Source organism: Geotrypetes seraphini, chromosome 8, assembly GCF_902459505.1.
Source record: "Geotrypetes seraphini chromosome 8, aGeoSer1.1, whole genome shotgun sequence".
Classification (NCBI taxonomy): domain Eukaryota; kingdom Metazoa; phylum Chordata; class Amphibia; order Gymnophiona; family Dermophiidae; genus Geotrypetes; species Geotrypetes seraphini.
Genome location: NC_047091.1, coordinates 189,945,832 through 189,966,561, shown reverse-complemented (window position 1 = coordinate 189,966,561; position 20,730 = coordinate 189,945,832). Strand labels below are relative to the sequence as shown.

The window sequence follows — 20,730 nt, the reverse complement described above, 5'->3', positions numbered from 1 at the left end:
TTACGATAGACAGATGTTGCACAATGCAGCCCCAGATCAACAAAACAACCCAGAAAGCTTTTCTAACCATGAGAAATCTCCGTAAAATCAGAAAATTCTTTGACCAAGCACAATTTAGACTAATCGTCCAATCCCTAGTCTTAGGTCTGCTGGATTATTGCAACTCCCTATATCTTCCTTGTCCAGCCACTATGATAAAACAACTCCAGACCATACAAAACACCGCCCTCAGATTGATCTACTCACTCAAAAAATATGATCACATAACAACTGCCTTCTTAGACTCTCACTGGCTACCCATACAAGCACGAATCCAATTCAAATTCCACTGCCTGATATTCAAAGCATTACACGGCTCTTCCCCCTCCTATCTAAACAACCGCTTAAACCAAATCTCCACCTCAAGACACAGAAGAACCTCGAACCCTTTCGCCTTCCCCCCACTCAAAGGCACACAACGCAAGAAAATGTTTGACAACCTTCTGGCAACACAAGCAGCAAAAATCAACCATTCCATCTCCAATCTTATGACAATATCAGACAACTTCAAAACATTCAGAAAAGAAATCAAAACCCTGCTTTTCAAAAAATTCATCCAAATATCTTAACCCCTCCTCTTTTACCTCCAGAAGATTCACCTACCTTCAGATAACCTTCCCCCAAATTACCCACCTTAACACCTTCCAATTAAACAAATACCATAAATAGATTGTAACCTACCCTCTCTAACTGCATTCCATATGTATTTTTCATACAGTTCTTCACTGTCAGTTTAATTTCCATCCTATAAGTTCACATAGAATTTTTCTTTTTTCAACCATCTTTATTTTCTCTTCTTTATTAATTTCCAGGTACTTTAGTTAGATTGTGAGCCTTCGGGACAGTAAGGGAATTTTTTAAGTACCTTCTTACTTCTCATTTATAATCTTAATGTATATTTTCTTCAAACCGCTTAGAACCTAACAGATGTAGCGGTATATAAGAAATAAATTACATTACATTACATTTAACAAATTAAAGTTTAATTGGAAAAATTGGAGTAGACTTAACTACAGTTTCTGGTGGAACTCTTTGAGTCATATATATAAGATGGAAAGAACATTATCTACGCAAAAAGGAATTTTCAATAAATTTCAGGAGGTTTGGGGTCCATTAATAGAATATTGTGGTGAGTAAATATCATTTTTCCCTTATTGATACAATTGTAAAGTGAGGGATGGGGAGGGAGGGTTTTTTGATTTGATATAATATTAAATGTTTAGAGTATTAGAAATATTATACAATATATTATATGATATATGAATTAGTAGGGATGGGAGGAAGCGTTTAAATTTTATAATTTAAGTTATACATGAAAGCTAATCAAATGTTATTGTATAAGTTCAAATGATATTTTCTGATACATTTGTTGTAAGATGTAAAAATGAATAAAGAATTATAAAAAAAAAGAAAAGGCAGACATTAGCACTCATTCAAAATAAAATGCAATTATATTTAGGAAAAGGTGACTGAAGATACCAGAAACAAAAATGAGGTTAAAATTTATTTTTTTTAGAATAAGCAAATTTGTAATACAACAGTTCTAACCCTTCAAATTCAAATAAGGCGGGAAGATTATTGGCAAATTATCTAAAAAGCAAAAAAAAAAAAAAAGGAAGACAAAAATAATTGCCATTAAAGATGAAAAAGGTGATACTTACACTCAAGTTGAACCTATTTTAAAACAATTTTTAAAATTTTATAAAGCTCTTTATTCTTCTGAGCCTTATTTAGATAAAGAAAAAGATGGTTTAGAGCAGGGGTGCCCAATACGTTGATCGCGATCGACCGGTAGCTCAGGAAGGCAACGTGAGTCGATCGCGGAGCTCATCCCTGGTTCCGTGATAGACTAGTGTTGCCGTCCTGATCTACCGGGCCGATCAGCCTTCCTCGGTGTTCTCCCTAGGGCCTTTTAGCTGCTGCCGCCGCTGCTGAACATTAAAAAAAAAACAGCTTGGAGATTTCAGCCCGTAGCGAACTTATGCTTTGGGCTCTAAAGTGTGCGGGCCGGCTTCTCTTCTCTTCCCTCCGAAACCGGAAGTTATGTCTGGGGGGGGGGGGGGGGGAGAAGGGAAGCCGGCACGCACATGTTGAGAGCCCTGAAGCAAGCGTTCGCTACGGGCTAAGGCGGGAGACATGTTAGTGAAGCATTTCCTCTTCTTGCTGCCGGGTCCTGCCTACTTTCTGTTTCCGCGAAGGCAGGATCCGGCAGCATTTCCCCCAACAGCTCGATCGCGATGCTGGTCGGCCGAAGCAGGGAGAGGTTGAGGTGGTGTCGGCTTTTGGGCCTGTTATTGGTGGCGGTTTGGGTCCTGGTCCCCGATGGCGGTTTGGGTCCTGGTCCCCGATGGCAGTTTGGATCCTGGTCCCCGATGGCAGTGGCAGTGGCTTGGGGGAGGGTAGGGAGAAAGAAAGAAAAAGGGCAGGCAGGGAGATAGAAGGAAAGAAGAGAAACAAAAAAAAAAAAGAAAGGGAGGCAGAGAGAAAGAAAGGGCAGGGAGAGAGGAAGAAAAAGTTGGGGGAGGGAATGAGGTTTGGAGGAGAGGAAGCATATAGGCTGAAAGAAGGGAAGAAAGATTGGATGCACAGTCATAAGAAGAAAGTGCAACCAAAGACTCATGAAATCACCAGTCAACAAGGTAGGAAAAATGATTTGATTTTAAATTTAGTGATCAAAATGTGTCTGAATTTATATCTGCTGTCTATATTTTACACTGTGGTCCCCTTTTACTAAACCGCAATAGCATTTTTTAGCACAGGGAGCCTATGAGCGTCGAGAGCAGCACTGGGCATTCAGCGCAGCTCCCTGCGGTAAAAACTGCTACCGTGGTTTAGTAAAAAGGGAGGGGGTATATTTGTCTATTTTTGTATGGTTGTTACTGAGGTGATAGTGCATAGAGTCATCTACTTTGACCTCTTTGAAAAACCCTGGAATAGGAATGATAATTAACATTTTCTATGCGTACAGTGTGCTTTGTGTTTTTTAAAAATTTTATTGTTGGTAGATCATTTTGACTTGGTCATTTTAAAAGTAGCTCGCAAGCCTAAAAAGTGTGGGCACCCCTGGTTTAGAGTTTTTAAAAATATTAGAGGGACCTAAATTTCCTGAGCATATAAAAGGAAGTTTAGAAGAGCCTATATCCTAAAAGAATTGCAAACAGCGTTAGAGTTGGATAAGAATTGCCATCTCCGGATCAGACTCTGGGTTCATCAAGTCCAGTGATCCGCACACGTGGAGGCCCCGCCAGGTGTGCCCTGGCATAGTTTTAGTCCCCATATCACTGTATGCTTCTCAAGGGAGATGTGCATCTAATTTACCCTTACCCATATCACTCTATGCCACTCTTAAGGAGATGTGCATCTAGTTTACCCTTAAATCCTAGAACGGTGGATTCTGCAATTACTTCCTCTGGGAGAGCATTCCAGGTGTCCACCATTCGCTGCGTGAAACAGAACTTTCTGATATTTGTCCTGGACCTGTCCCCACTCAGCTTCAGTCTATGTCCTCTTGTCCGTGTCTCATTGGATCCTCTCCAGGTGGTGATGGTTTCATGGTAGAGTTTTATAAATGGTTTCAAAATACTTTATTGCCTTATCTGCTAAATTTATATCAGACTCAACTAAATAAAGGTTGTATTACAGGCACTATGGCTGAATCTTTAACTATAGTTTTACCAAAGCCAAATAAAGATCCCACATTGGTTTCAAATTACAGGCCTATTTCTTTAATTAATGTAGATGGAAAACTTCTGGCTTTACGCTTAGCTAAGGCTCTCCCTTATATTATTGGTTTGCACCAAGCAGGATTCGTTGCTCAAAGTCATTCTTCTAATAATACCAGATTGGCCTTTCATATGTTATATCTAACAAAAGCCATGAAAGATCTGGCCTTTTCTGTATCCTTAGATGCAGAGAAAGCCTTTGATCGAGTAGAATGGACCTTCATGTATCAGGCTATGGAATGGTTTGGAATAGGTTCGGGATTTTTACAAATGATTCAAACCTTGTAGTTCCCCTGCTGCTAGATTATATATTAATAACTTTTCAGAATGCTTTAATTTACAGAGGGGGTTAGACAAGGTTGTCCCTCATCTCCTTTGCTTTTTGATATTGTATTGGAACCCTTGTTACTAGCTATTCAACAAGTGAAGGAGATCCAGGGTATTCCTTATTCAGAACGTGAATATAAAGTCTCTGCTTATGCAGATGATATTCTGCTTCATTTGAGGAATTCTGAAAACAACCAACATAAGAACATAAGCAGTGCCTCTGCTGGGTCAGACCAGAGGTCCATCATGCCCAGCAGTCCGCTCATACGGTGGCCCATCAGGTCCAGTACCTGTATAGTAATCCTCTATCTATACCCTATCCCTTTTTCCTTCAGGAAATCATCTAATCCCCTCTTGAACCCCGATACAGATATGTTTACTTGAATTGATAGAGAAATTTGGAAAATTTTCAGGATATAAGATAAATTGGAGCAAATCAGAAATTCTTCCATTTAATGTGCATTGAACAAAAGGTTTATTTGACTCATTTCCTTTTATGTGGAAAGAAGATGGAATAAAGTATTTAGGCATTTGGATAAAAAATATGCTGGAAGAAACAATGAAGGTGAATGAAAAATCTTTTACTGAAGGTAACAGCAATGGAATCCTTTACATTTATCTTGGTGGGGGAGAGTACAAACTGTTAAAATGATGATCTTGCCTGTGGTTTGTTACCAACAAATGGGTACGATACCAGTTTGTTTGTTTTTTCAGGGGTCTTTCTACATAAAGTTAAATAGTATTCTTACAAAATTTATTTGGCTGAGCTGTAAAAAGAGAGGCGTAGCCAGTAGAAGGAAGAAGGTGTTGATGCCCCTGTACAGGTCATTGGTAAGGCCCCACTTTGAGTATTGTGTTCAGTTTTGGAGACCGTATCTGGCGAAGGACATAAGAAGACTTGAAGCAGTCCAGAGGAGGGCGACAAAAATGATAGGAGGCTTTTGCCAGAAGATGTATGAGGAGAGACTGGAAGCCCTGAATATGTATACCCTAGAGGAAAGGAGGACAGAGGAGATATGATTCAGACGTTCAAATACTTGAAGGGTATTAACGTAGAACAAAATCTTTTCCAGAGAAAGGAAAATGGTAAAACCAGAGGACATAATTTGAGGTTGAGGGATGGTAGATTCAAAGGCAATGTTAGGAAATTCTACTTTACGAAGAGGATGGTGGATGCCTGGAATGCGCTCCCGAGAGAGGTGGTGGAGAGTAAAACTGTGACAAACCGCGTCGAGTTCTACGAACATGGAGATGATGCGGTATACAAACCTAAGGATTAGATTAGATTAGAGGATCTAGAATCAGAAAATAATATTAAATATTGAACTAAGGCCAGTACTGGGCAGACTTGCACGGTCTGTGTCTGTGTATGGCCGTTTGGTGGGGGATGGGCTTGGGAGGGCTTCAGTGGCTGGGAGGGTGTAGATAGGCTGGAGTAGGTTTTAACAGAGATTTCGGCAGTTGGAACCCAAGCACAATACCAGGTAGAGCTTTGGATTCTTGCCCAGAAATAGCTAAGAAAAAAATTAAAAAATTTAAATTGAATTAGGTTGGGCAGACTGGATGGACCATTCGGGTCTTTATCTGCTGTCATCTACTATGTCACTATGTAAAATTGCTAGAATTGCTTTAGTGTCTTTACAAAGACCAATTGTGGAGGGAGGGGTAAATTTTCCCATTTTTTATAGGTATCAATCCTATATTATGCGCCAAGGTTTGTATTGGGTCTTCCCAGAGCCCATTGAAAATATTCCACATTGGATATGGTTGGAATGGCGACTCATGTTTCCTCTGCGACTAAACCATGTTCTTAGTATCAAAATGCCTAGGATATATAAAGAAAACAGAATATTAGTGGATACATGGAAAACCTTAAGATATGTGAATAACCTAACACCTATTCAAATACATAATCAACAAATCAAACTATATGGCTTAACTCCAAGATTCAAATTGGCAGATTTAAGATCATCTGGACGTATTGGGTAATGGCAGGTATACGTACTTTAGAGGATGTTATATCTAATGTTAAGCTGCTTGACTTTTCACAGTTGCAACATAAATTTGGTCTTAATAAATCAGAGTTTTAGATGGTTGCAAGTGAAGCAGGCCATTCAGGCAGGGTTCCCTGAATGGAAAAATCTTAATAATCATTATAGTTTGGAGTTGTTATGCTTTCAGGTGGACCTCTTGGAACACCAGGCCACACAGTGGTATAAACTGATATCTGGATTTATGAATAAAAAAACCGGTCTTTGTGAAATCTGGAGTATTGAGATTAAGCATCAAATTACTGCATCTCAATGGCCACGAATTGGAGGTTGAGATGTACAGTATCTGTATCTATGAGACAAACTTGGTTTTTTCTGTTACATAGAGCATTTTGATCCCTTGTTTGTTTACAAAAATTAGATCGCTCTAAGACTAATAGATGTTGGCATTGTCATCTCGAAGCTGGGACTTTAGATCATTTATTATTCCATTGTCCATTTATTTTGGCTTTTTGGAAATCAATATGGGGCCAAATAAATAGGTTATTAGAAAATCCAGTGGCTTTAATCTATGATACTATTTTATTTGGCATGTCAATGAGAGTGAAGAGTCAGATTTCTTCAAAAAACAATAAGCTTTTACTTATGACAGAAAGTGCCATTCAACAGATTACATTTAATTGGACAAATTGGAGCAGATTAAATTACAGTTTTTGGTGGAATTCTTTATGTCATCTATATAAAATGGAAAGAACATTAGCCACACAGAAAGGATATTTTAGTAAATTTTGGATGTTTGGGGACCATTAACAGATTATTGTAATGAGAAGTTAACATTTTCCCTTAATAATACAATTGAAATTATGGGATAGGGACGGCGGTGTTTCTGATTCTTTATTAAATGTTTGGATTAATAGGAAGGATTATATTGTATAATATATGCGAATGCATATGATATGGGAGGGATAGGAGGGAGGGGGTTACAATTTCATTAATTTAAGTTGATTGTAATAGAATACCAAGTGATGTTTTTAAGTTCAAATGTTATTTCTTGATACACTTGTAAGATGAAAAAATAAATAAAGATTTAAAATAAAAAAAAAATAGAAGAGGATCAATTTTTTTACTGCATCAGGATTTTTCAAAGACTAGGGGGACACTCGATAAAGTTACAGAGTAATACTTTTAGAAACAATAGGAGGAAATATTTTTTTACTCAGAGAATAGATATGCTCTGAAACACATTGCCAGAGGCTGCGATAAGAGCGGATAGCATAGCTGGTTTTAAAAAGGGTTTGGACAATTTCCTGGAGGAAAAGTCCATAATCTGTTATTGAGAAAGACAAGGGGGAAAGCTACTGCTTGTCCTGGATCGGTAGCATGGAATCTTTAGGTTTTGGCCAGGTATTAGTGACCTGGATTGGCCACCATAAGAATGGGCTACTGGGCTTAATGGACCTTTGGTCTGACCCAGTAAGGCTATTCTTATGTTAACAGACTTGGAAAGAAGAAAGTTGGATCTGCTAAAATACTCATGGAGACGTGAATGAAGGCTCTATAATGCCAGAATACCAGCATGGTTATGATGAGCTAGAAAACAGGAGAACTACAGGGTCAAATAAAATGGGTAAAAGCTAATGAGTTTTTTAATGCAACTAACTGCATTATTTACCATTTTTCCTATTACTAATCCTTCTAGGTATTGCTACAATGATGGTAGCTAGGCTGTAGAGAAATAAAATGATTTAGGGCTTTCTGAACTCCAGGTCATACAGAATTTGCCTAACATTCTAAAAGAAATTGGGGTTTTTTTTTGCTTTCTTGGATACTGTTTCATGAAATGGAACACAGCCCGAGATGAGTTATTCCATCAGTCATGACATCAGACAATGGGCTGTTTCTTGGTGTCATGAAACCAGAAGTGGGAAAGCATCATGAGTGGCAGTCAAGATACAGGATAAGTCTTAGTATGAAAAATCTTTTGGAAACAACAGTAGCCATACAGACCCTTCCATACAGCCTACCATCTTTTGTCATAGTAGAGTTTTCCATCCTCTATCCGAGCTTCAAAGCGTGATGCTGAAGATTCAGCTGGTGTGGTTGGCAGATGTTCAGGAGATGAAGGAGAGACTGTGGAGAATAAGGAATAGACGGCAATCATGTATAATTCTTCAGGTACCTGTTACTAGGCTAATAACAGCATTTAACAATGATCGCAATATATATAATCTGAATTTTAATTCTGCTGTTGTGTACTTGGGAAAGCAGCAGTTTAACAGTTTACTGTCTTTTGATGGTTCTACTCCTTAGATTTTCTCTTTACAAATATTCATTTCTAGCATAATCACAGTGGGATAGGAGCGGATATAGAAGTCTACAGCCCCTTTGAACTTTTTTTTTTAATGTCAGTGCATCATATTTTAATATGTTTATATTATATTTTCCTTAATCAAACCATACGCCACACCTTTCAAGGAAAAAAAGGTCTTATTGGGGGGACAAGCATATACTCCTAAAACCAAAATTTAAATGCAACAATTGGACAAGTTTTTATCTCCTCCACCCCCTCCAAAAAGAGATATTTTTCAATAGATAGGAGGAATAATATGGTGAACCATAGGGTTATCCTCACAGTCACGAGCTCGCTGCAGAAGATGTCAAGCACAGCTTTTCAGCTCCTCCTCCTTCTCCCCGGTCTCTGCTGCCCTCTTCCGTTTGTACCAATGCTAGTGACAGCCTTATAGTTCGAAGAGACATGAGAAGGAGAGGTACGGGGAACTCCCCAAAACCAAGTATCTGATTTGCTCAGATAAATACAAAACAATCACTGAAGAAACAGTAATGCAAGTAAAACTTTAAGTCTCTGAGAAGAAACATGTTAAACAAGAACCTAACAGCCTGAACATTTATGCAGCTCAAACATTCCTCCCCTTTTAATTATATACAAGGGACTTTTCATAATCCCATAGTCTGACTGACAGGAATCTTAACAGGTCTTTGGAACGACCTCACCACCCCGCTGCGGAACCTGAGCTCCCTTCAGTTATTCCGCAAACAACTGAAAACCTGGCTTTTCAGCAAATTGTAGCTCTATCCTTCCCCCCTTTCTCTCCCCCCTTCTACACATAAGTTCATGTAATCCTTTTTCTTCTTCTCTACCCACTATTTTAAGTTCTTGTAAACCGTGTCGAGCTCCATTCTCATGGAGATGATGCGGTATATAAACTTAAGGTTTAGATTAGATTAGATTAGACAGTTCAGGTCTTTATCTGCCGCCATTTACTATGTTTTTACTATGTGAAGCTGATCATTAAGCTTGAGTCAGAATGGGGCACAGGCTTGAGGTGAATCAGGCAGGATAGTCCATTGGACACCAATTTGAATTTTGGTGGGAAAATCCATTGGTCTCTTTTTCCCATAGAATGGAAAATTCTCTGGAGAGTTTAAATATGTTCTCTCTGTGAAGCTGGTTTATATGCTTTCTTAGGTTTCTGTGGCTGGTATCACCTCAAGCCCCAACCAATCAGGTCTGAGGACCCACTATATTTAAAGACAAACTGCAGACGTCAGAGATTACCCTGAAGAAAGCCATAGCATGATGGCTGAAAACACCTGTTCTACCTAACCAGATGCGGTAAAACCCAGAAAACTGCAAATAAGAACTAGCCTATTCTGATGACAGGTTGTGAATAAAGCTGAGAGAAAATAGATGGTACTCTTATGCCCAAGATCCTCAACATTGGACTTCAGAGAAATGTTGAAGATCCTGAAGCTTTAAACAAAATACAGAAAAATAGCTGATGCTGTTGAAATTTGAAAGGAACTGAGTGAGCACTTAAAAACGAAACTGTACAAGAGAATGACACGGGGACAATTTTTTTTCCGTTCCAGCGGGAATTTATTTTCCCATCCCTGTCCCATTCCCGCAAGCTCTGTCCTCATCTGCACAAGCCTCAAACACTTAAAAATCACAAGTGTTCGAGGCTTGTGTAGTTAAAGCAAAACTTACAGGAATGGGACAGGGAAACTGAGTGATGAGGGCACTGCGGGGATGAGGGCACTGTCTCAAGCTCATTTTCTTGCAAATATTCTGCTCGGAGTAATATTGTCTTTAAATGTTGAGATGATTGGGGGGGGGGGGGGCTTTGTGTGTTGGCTCAGTAGGTGCTTCGGGGAGAGCTAGTATCTTTTGCAGCCCTTCAGACATGACTTGCTGGCCACGGATCTCTTCGTTTATCTACAACTTCATGACTTTTTACAGAAGAAAGTACTCCCAGAGTGGTGTAAGGCTGATTCCACCTTTTTAAAGGTCTTTCATATGGGAGTGGGGGTGAGTTTGATCTCAAGACTGTATAAAGCCCTATTGCATAGCTGCCCACTGGCCCAGTCGTATGAGAGTAAATGGAAGGAGCTCCTAGGGTTGACAGGGACAATGTCAGTGGAAGCACTTATACCATGCTTTGCTTCGCATTTCCTTGGCTAGTCTTTTGATTGAACAGGGATATAAGATGTTATTTCAATAGTATTATACCCCTGTAAAATTATATCGCTTGTTCTTGCATGGGGTTGGCAAGTGTTGGAGGGGCTGTGGAGCAGAGGGGATGTTTATACACATCTGGTGGCACTGTCCTAAAGTTGTTCTGTTTGGGGGGATGGTTCAGGCATTATTGTAGACAGTTTAAAGATATGTACCGTTCTCAATAAGCCTGCTGAGGGATTGGAGAAGGAACAAGCTCATTTCATCACTTTGGTCGCCACAGCGGCCAGACTGTGGGTGGCTTCATTTTGGAAAAGGGATTCTCTTCCCTCATGGACTGATCATCTTCTTAAAGTGGACCATATATATTTGATGTCCAAATTAACAGCATTAAAGAATGACATTTTTTTTTCCTTCTGTCAGATTTGGCTTCCATATGGCATTTGGAGAGGCATAACTTGACTAATATGGGAGGACAACTGCTTCACTGCCTTACCAATCATTTGGTTGGTCGTCTTTCTGGGATTTTCTCAACTCAGCTGTAGGGGTAGGTGGAGGGGACTTAGGGCTAGATTCACTAACGTGCCCGATCCGTGGCAGGCCGACTGATCCACAACGGGTCAGGATGCAAATGGGGGGCAATTGGAGGAACGACACCCCCCCCACCGGCCATATGGATCGCTAGTGAGTGATCCTGAAGCGTGCGCAGACCATCTTCTTTGCCTCTAGATGGTCTGCGCATGCTCACCGCGAAGGAAGAGCTGTGATTTTTACTTTACTTTTTACTTTACTTCGTGAGCCTGAGGTTTTAACCCGCTTTAAATCTGCGGGTTAAAACCACACGCTCGCATTGCTTGGGGAAGGGCAGGAGAGTCAGGGTGGCAAATCGGTGAGTCTTGTCATTCAACAAGTGCACAGGGAGACCTAGAAGTACAGAGACCGGGGGGAGGAGAAAGACACTGCACGGGGACACAGAGTCAGTGAGGTAGAAAGCAGGTTTGGGGCGGCAGAGAGAGTCAGGGAGGCAGAGAGCAAGTCGCACCTTTTGGGGCAGAGAGCAGAGCAGCAGAAATGCAGGGGGATTTTTTGATGGTTTGATGGGCTGCAGGGCTAGGATTTCAGGGCGAGGACAGTCGGAAAGGACGCTTCTTCTGTTGATCGGCCAACCCAGTCGATGTCCCAGATTTGTTTAGTGAATTGCTGCCTGCCTACTTTGAATGCTGTTTCCCCTCATTTGCATGCACAGATTGGAATCGGACCAGCACAAAGGTTAGTGAATCGGGTCGGAGGAAAATCGGGTCGCAAACCGATTGGTACACGATCGGTTTGCTTAGTGAATCTAGCCCTTAGTGTTCTTTTGTGGAGTGGGGGGGGGGTAAGGGTTTGGTGATGCACTGAATGTTGGCATTCAGCCTGTGTTTGATGCTGCTTTATTGAATAAAAATGTTTATAATTTAAAAAAAAACCCAAAACTCCTCCATTGAGAAAAATGATCATTTAACCCTACCCTCTGTTTTCTCAGGAAACTCACATGCGGAACTTTGTCAAAAGCTTTCTGAAAATTTAGATATACTACATCAACAAAAAGTGAAAGTGGATAAATCAATGATAATCACAAACTTGCTCCACTCGTAAGGCTGAGAGTATTAACTCAATGGAAGAAAAAGCCTCAGGTTTGTTCCGGCAGGGCATAAATGCTCAAGCCTCCTCCACCCACGTCACTGGCATAAAAAACTTCCGTGGAGAATATACAATTGCCACTATGCTAATTTTGAGTGTGGGACTGAGATGTTATTTAGCAACATTGACAACTGTGTTGTAAAACTTTCAGGTGGCGTCTTGTCTACTAGTCAACGTTTCATGGTAAACCACCGTTTCTTTAGGGCTTCCTGACCGCCACTTTCTTTACACACATTGCATCAACCAGCTCATCCTTATCCACATGTTTATTCACACCTTCAATGAAGTCAAGCAAATTGGTGAGGCAATATCTCCCTCAGCTGAACCCATCCTGATTCTGTCTCATTAAATCATATTTGTCTACTGAAGTCAGGCTTACCGGTCTGTAATTTCCCCAGAGAAAGAGGGAGTATGCTGGATGGAATGGAGAGTGAAGGGAAGTAGAGGAAAGCAGAAACCAGAGATGACAAAAGGTAGAAAAAAGATTTTTTGTTGTTGCTTTAGAATAAAATAGTATTGTAGCTATATTTATAAATAGAAAATAGAAATAAGGTAATCTTTTTATTGGAACAATTTTAATACTATTTTTCTTTTAATTTTCACTCGGAATAGTCAGAAAACATCTTGGATAGGAGTTTGACAGTTATAGAATCACAGCATAACTGTCTACTAAAGGCCTGGAACGGTTTATTTTCTGCAGAGATCCTTCTTATCTGCATGTGGTGACTGGAGATCGCTGCGGGGAGATTGTTGCTGGAGGCGGGACCAGTGGAGGCATAGTGGATCGCTGCTGGTTGATGCAACAGCAGATTTTTCATCATTTTGCTTGAAGTCAAGCATTCATTTACAAGTATCTCTGCATGACATCTTATTTGAAGTTCGGCAACATCTTTTAGAGTGGAAGCACTTTATATATATTAATTGATATTATCTTTAGAGGCTCTTAAGACTCCTGAGGCAGGCCTGGTTGGCCGAAACATGTGCATGTCGAGTCATTGGATGTATTCTTGTATTATTGGATGATCATCAGATGAGTTGGAGGACACTTTCATTTGTGCACATCATTCTGATTTGGACTATTCCACTCTGTCTTTTACATATTTGTGCTTGCGGTTTTGTTTTCCCCTGTTTTGTTCCTCTTCTTCGGGAGCTGCCCATGAGCATCTGCCACCCACCTAGAGCAATGCGGCCCGACGCTGGATTGTTCTATCTCTGTGCATCTTCTGCTGGAAGCAATGAGTCAGGGCTGCAGCAGCTGGAAAGCCCGAGCTGATATCTGTCCCGTCTGGACTTTTGCCGTTGGGATTATTTAAAATATGCTGAGGCAACAGAGCTGCTTTAGGAAATTGGACTTCTGCCAGACTTATTTGATTTTGTTTTTCAATTTTTTCTTCTAGTTTATGAATTATTTTAAATTTTATCCTATTGTTTTTACCCTATTGTTTTTATTTTATTAACTGAATTCTATTGTTTAACAGTTCCTCCCTGCTATTCCTTTTTACATATTACTTTAATTCATTTAGATATCATTTACATAAATGGTGCTCCTATCTATAAAGTTGGAATTTCTATGAAATATTCCACATGCTTCTCTCCTCTACTCCTTCCTGCCCTCCATAGTCCTCCATACCCTCTTCTAACCCCTTCCTCTGTAATGTTGCCTAGGGCTTGTATAGATATGTGTGATGCACAAATGGAAGAAAAAATGAATAAAATACATTTTTAAATAATTTTTGGAGACCATTATTTGATTTAAAGCATTCTAATATTGTTTCCTCACATAAATCAGTAGGCATTACATTGCAGAGTATGGGATCTGTCACAAAATATCATTGATCGGGTCGATGAAATGACACGGTATTGGGCGTTTGATCTAAGGGTTCTCACAGGGGCATATGGGATCAAAATTCTGCTCTAAAATCCGGAAGATTTGTATTGCATGTTTTAAATGTTAAGAGTAGGATTTTGTATGTAAATTCTATGCGATACTGGGAGCCAATGGGCTTTTATTAATAAAGGTGCAATGTGATCAAATTTTTTTGCATTCTCGATAAGCTTTATTGCAGTGTTTTGTTTGATTTGTATGCACCTCAGCTCTTTCTGGGTAATTCCTTTATGGAATGCGTTACAATAGTCTAGACAAGAAATGACAAGAGAATGGACAAGAATGTTCAATGCAGAGAGTCAAGAACTTTGGAGTGTGAACGTATGATTTTTATACCACAGAGCTGATTTGTTGCTGATATTATAATAATAATAATTTTATTTTTATATACTGCCAAAGCCATAGTAGTTCGAGGCGGTTTACAACAAGAAGAGCTGAACAGTCAGCGAAAAAACCCAACAATGAAGACTTTTGTTACATAAAATCACAATGTAGGGAAACCAAGCACATGTGATAACCGTACAGGGGAAGGTTTAAGAGTTCTTGGTTACAAATCGGTTAAACAGGTTGGTTTTAACTAGTTTTCTGAAGTTAAGATAGGAAGAGGAGTGTTTGATGATGTTGCCTAGCCAGCCGTTCTGTTGACTTGCTTGGAAGGCTAGCGTTCTGTCAAGGAATCTTTTGTATTGGCAGGTTTTTATTGAAGGGTGGCTGAACATATGTATTCTACATGTAGGCCTGGTGGAACAATCCAATTTAAAATGGGAGACAAGGTATAGGGGGGCCATGCCAAGAATAGATTTGAAACAAAGGCAGGCAAATTTGAACAGCACTCTTGCTTCTAGTGACAGCCAATAAAGTTTTTGATAGTAGGGGGTTATGTGATCCCATTTTTTATGCCGAAAATCAGTCGCACTGCTGAATTTTGTATGATACAGAGTATTTGAATGGTTTTCTTGAGGGACCCCAGATAGATGATATTACAGTAGTCAAGCAGGCTTAAGATGGAGGATTGTACCAGTAGGCGAAAGGATGCTGCGTCAAAGTACTTTCTGATGGTTCTAAGTTTCCATAGTGTCGAGAAGCCTTTTTTGATCAGTGACTGTGTGAATATCTAGAGTGAGGTAACGGTCTAGCGTCATTCCCAGGATTTTTATGGAATCGACGATGGAGAAGGTCTGTCCATTCAGGGAAATTGAAGTGTCTTTGATTTTGTCATTAGGGCTCGCCAGGAAGAATTTGGTTTTTTCAGAGTTGAGTTTCAGTTTGAACTCTGTCATCCATGATTCAATATGTTTTAATGTTGATGCTAGATGGTTCTTTGTTTCGGGAGACAGGTTTGTTAGAGGATGGACTATGGTGATGTCATCAGCATAGATGTAAAATTTGATTTTTAATTTTTGTAGTAGGGTCGCCAATGAGGCTAGGTAACTGTTGAACAGGGTGGTGGATAGGAGGGAGCCCTGTGGGACTCCGCATGGGTTTACCCAGCAGGAGGATTAGAAACATAGAAAGATGATGGCAGATAAGGGCTACAGCCCATCAAGTCTGCCCACACCATTGACCCACCCTTATAATTCTACTGGCCCCCTTAACTCTACTGACCTGCTCTATTAAGTCAATATCCTAGCGACCCTATTCATTGGTATGACCCTCGCAGTGATCCCACATAGGTATCCCATTTATTCTTGAAGTCTGGGATACTGCGGGTCTCGATCACCTGTACTGGAAGCTTGATTGATTGATTGATTGATTGTTATCGCTATGGACTCGGTACGATTGTTTAGTCAGGAAACCTTGGAACCATTTCAATACATTACCGGTGAGTCTGATTGACTCCAAGCAGTCAATTAAGATGGCATGATCGACTAAATCGAAGGCACTACTCAAGTCTAGCTGAAGGATTAGTGCACTTGAGCCTTGGCTGAATAGATTCAGAAGGGAGTCCAGCAATGAAGCAATGACTGTTTCCGTGCTGAACCCAGAACAAAAACCTGATTGTCATGAAGTATGCTGAATTTGTCCAGGTACGATACTAAATCCTGGTTTACCAAGCCTTCCATCAGCTTTACAAAAAAAAGGAATGTTTGCAATGGGCCTGTAATTCGAAGTCAACTTAATAGATTCCTTGGGATTTTCTATAATCGGTGCGATTAGTATCTGACCTAACTCCTTGGGAAATCTACCAGACAGCAATAGAGAGGAGAGCCAGACGTGTAGCTTGGCTTTGAAGGCAACTGGAGCGACTTTCATGTCGTTAGGTGGCCAACTGTCAAATCTGCAGTACGAATCGGCATATTTCAAGTAGAATTTGCAGAATTGATTCCAGGTGGGGATAGAGAAATTTCTCCAGAGCATGTCTACCCTGGGTTCGTCAATGTGTTGGGCGACTGGGTAGTTCAAGTGGTTGGTTGGATCTTAGGTTATTGATTTTGTAGTTGAAGAATTCAGCCAAAGCATTGGCCGATGGTGGGGAGTCTGCTATGGTGCGGGAAAAGGCCTGTATATCATAAAGATTATTGATTAGTTTAAATAGATTTTTTGAGTTGGTGTTGGGAAAGTTTATTTTTTGTGCGTAAAAATTTGTGCGTTTTGTAGTTATAAGTTTTTTGTATTCTTTTAATTTTAGTCTCCAAGTTGTTCTTCCTTTGTTATCTCCTGATTTTAGCCATATGTCAATTTATTATCCAGTATTACACCCAGGAGCTTGGATGATATTGTTTGAAACGGTACGGAGTTATGGCAAATTGGTTATTATAGGAGACTTCAACTACCCCGGGATAGAATGGAGTCTTGGAAGCTCAAGATGCGCTAGGGAGACAGAATTCCTGGAGGCTACACAAGATTGCTTCATGGAACAGTTTGTTAGAGAACCAACGAGAGGAAATGCCACTCTGGATCTAATCCTAAATGGGTTAAGGGGACCTGCAAAGGAAGTGGAAGTAGTGGGACCATTGGGAAACAGCGATCATAATATGATCAAGTTAAAGGTTGAGGTAGGAAAACCGAAAGGAAAGAGAACCATAGCGACAACTTTTAACTTCAGAAAAGGCAACTATGAAGCAATGAGGGAAATGGTAAGGAAGAAACTTAGGAACACTTCCAAAAAATGGCAAATGGTAGAACATGCCTGGTCTTTTTTCAAGGACACGGTGAGCGAGGTGCAAAATCTGTATATCCCCAGATTCAGAAAGGGGTGCAAAAGGAGTCAAACAAAAGACCCGGCATGGATAACTAAAATAGTGAAGGAAGCAATAGGCAATAAGAAAAATTCATTCAGGAAATGGAAAAAGGACAAAACTGAGGGGAACTGGAAAGAGCACATGAAGTATCAAAAAGAATGTCACAGTGTGGTTCGAAAAGCCAAAAGAAAGTATGAAGAGAGGCTAGCCAGGGAAGCACGAAATTTCAAACCGTTCTTTAGATATGTTAAAGGGAAGCAGCTGGCTAGGGAGGAGGTGGGACCGCTGGACGATGGAGACAGGAAGGGAGTGGTGAAGGAGGAGAAAGAAGTCGCAGAAAGACTTAACATGTTCTTTTCGTCTGTATTTACAAACGAAGACACAACCAACATACCGGAACCTGAGCAATTCTTCAATGGAAATCAAGCAGAAAAACTAACATCCATGGAAGTGAGCCTTGAAGATGTGTGCAAGCAGATAGAAAAACTAAAAACTGACAAATCCCCGGGTCCGGACGGAATCCATCCAAGGGTTCTGAAGGAATTAAAGGAGGAGATCGTGGAACTACTGCAGCAAATTTGCAACCTATCCCTGAAAATAGGCGTGATCCCGGAGGATTAGAAGACAGCCAACGTCACACCCATCTTTAAAAAAGGGATCAAGAGGTGACCCGGGAAACTACAGACCGGTGAGTCTGACCTCAGTTCCGAGGAAAATGGCAGAAGCACTGATAAAAGAAAACATTGATGAACATTTTGAAAGAAACGAACTTCTGATAACCAACCAACATGGTTTCTGCAGGGGGAGATCGTGCCTAACTAACTTATTGCTTTCAGTGTACTTGTATTCATTGATTCTATTTTGTAACTTATCGCTGACTGTCCAGCTCCTCTTATTTTAAACCGCCTCGAACTACCATGGCTTTGACGGTATATAAGAAAATAAATTATTATTATTGCACTTATTCGAAGGAATTAAACAGATGGACAGAGGAAACTCCATAGACATCATATACCTAGATTTCCAAAAAGCCTTTGACAAGGTGCCTCATGAATGTTTACTCCGGAAACTGAAGAACCATGGGGTGGACGGAGACGTACATAGATGGATCAGAAACTGGTTGGCGGGAAGGAAACAGAGGGTAGAGGTGAAAGGCCACTACTCGGACTGGAGGAGAGTCACGAATGGTGTTCTGCAGGGCTCGGTGCTCGGGCCGCTGCTATTTAATATATTCATAAATGATCTAGAAACAGGGACGAAATGTGAGATAATAAAATTTGCGGACGACACCAAACTATTTAGTGGAGCTCGGACTAAAGAGGACTGCGAAGAATTGCAAAGGGACTTGAACAAACTAGGGGAATGGGGAGATGGCAGATGAAGTTCAACGTTGAGAAATGTAAAGTATTGCATGTGGGAAACAGAAACCCGAGGTACAACTATATGATGGGAGGAATCTTATTGAATGGGAGTAGCCAAGAAAGGGACTTGGGGATAATGGTGAACATGACAATGAAGCTGATGGCACAGTGTGCAGCGGCTGCTAAGAGAGCGAATAGAATGCTGGGCATAATCAAGAAGGGTATTACAACCAGAACGAAAGAAGTTATCCTGCCGTTGTATCGGGCGAATGTGGGCCCGCATCTGGAATACTGCGTCCAATATTGCTCGCCGTACCTTAAGAAGGATATGATGTTACTCGAGAGGGTTCAGAAGAGAGCGACACGTCTGATAAAAGGGATGGAAAAAACCTTTCATACGCTGAGAGATTGGAGAAACTGGGTCTCTTTTCCCTGGAGAAGAGGAGACTTAGAGGGGATACGATAGAGACTTACAAGATCATGAAGGGCATAAGAGAGAGTACAGAGGGACAGATTCTTCAAACTTTCAAAAAATAAAAGAACAAGAGGACATTCGGAAAAGTTGAAAGGGGACAGATTCAAAACGAATGCTAGGAAGTTCTTCTTTACCTAACGTGTGGTGGACACCTGGAATGCGCTTCCAGAGGACGTAATAGGGCAGAGTACGGTACTGGGGTTTAAGAAAGGATTGGACAATTTCCTGCTGGAAAAGGGGATAGAATGGTATAAATAGAGATTACTGCACAGGTCCTGGACCTGTTGGGCCGCTGCATGAGCGGACTGCTGAGCACGATGGACCTCAGGTCTGACCCAGCGGAGGCATTGCTTATGTTCTTAATTGTAGAACGTCTTTGCATGGGAACAACATTGTTGATGATTTTGTGATGTTTAACGCCAGGATGTTATCTTTTAGCCACTGACCAATTATTTCCATTTTGTGGTTGATACTTGTGATCTCAGTTTGATCGTTGGTATCTAAGGAGGAGCTGTATAACATCAGCGTATGCATATGGTGTAAAACCTATTTAAACATAGAAACATAGAAGATGACGGCAGAAAAGGGCTACAACCCATCAAGTCTGCTCACTCTGCTTACCCACCCCCTGTCTATGCCCTAATGACCCAATTTTCTTATCTTGACCCTCGTAGGGATCCCACATGGGTATCCCATTTATTCTTAAAGTCTGGCACGCTGTCTGCCTCGATCACCTGCACTGGAAGCTTGTTCCAATGATCAACCACTCTCTCTGTGAAGAAATACTTTCTGGTGTCGCCATGAAATTTTCCGCCCCTGAGTTTGAGCGGGTGCCCTCTTGTGGCCAAGGGTCCCTTGAGAAAGAAAATATCATCTTCCACTTCGACACGTCCTAATGTTATCAGGGAGATCAGGAAGATGTTGAATAAAAGTGGGGATAAGATAAAGCCTTGAGGAATGTGTTTTATGGTGGCTTCATATGATATAATTAAAAATTGTAATCTATTTGTGCAGTTTTCCTTCAAGCTATTTCTCATTTCAAATCAAAGAGCAAAAAATGGGAAAAAATTAGTTATGAGGTCCAAACTTCACAAATAACTCAGTAATGAAGGGTTAACACACACCTAGCAAAAGGAATCAGCATGCTCTGAACTTACCTGGTCTCTTGGGAGACTTGAGCTGTATAAAATAAAATTAAATACAATAAATAAATAAATAAACCAGATTTTGAAAGTACCATTATCAAAACACAAAGCATTTATGGCATTTAGACCAGTGTTCTTCAACCTTTTCACACCTATGGACTGGCGGAAATAAAATAATTATTTTGTGGACCGGCATCGGTCCACAGATTGGTAGTTGAAGAACACTGATAGAATCTTATTAACACCACAATGATTAACCACAAAATTAAACTACACAAAGCACACTGTATGCTTCTCAACATTCATTCCTACCAGATCATAGATAACTCCTATGCAAATACGAGACCAAAAACTAAAATATATACAAAGGAAACCCTAAGATTCAAGACTCTGCATGCTGTATAACCCCAGAGAAAAAGAAACACATGTATTTCTTCCAGAACAGT

General features: G+C 40.4%; 1 protein-coding gene across 4 annotated transcripts in view; it reads right to left on the bottom strand.

The window, feature by feature from the left end:
• The window catches only part of SUDS3 (SDS3 homolog, SIN3A corepressor complex component), a 213,278-nt gene that overhangs the window by 24,737 nt on the left and 167,811 nt on the right, over nt 1-20,730 (bottom strand). For all 4 annotated transcript variants that reach the window (XM_033957288.1, XM_033957289.1, XM_033957287.1 and 1 more), the window contains 2 exons: nt 20,297-20,318; nt 8,104-8,209 (listed from right to left, as the gene is read on the bottom strand). In XM_033957288.1, the coding sequence (XP_033813179.1) occupies nt 8,104-8,209; nt 20,297-20,318 (128 nt within the window). The remainder of the gene's footprint in view (nt 1-8,103; nt 8,210-20,296; nt 20,319-20,730) is intronic.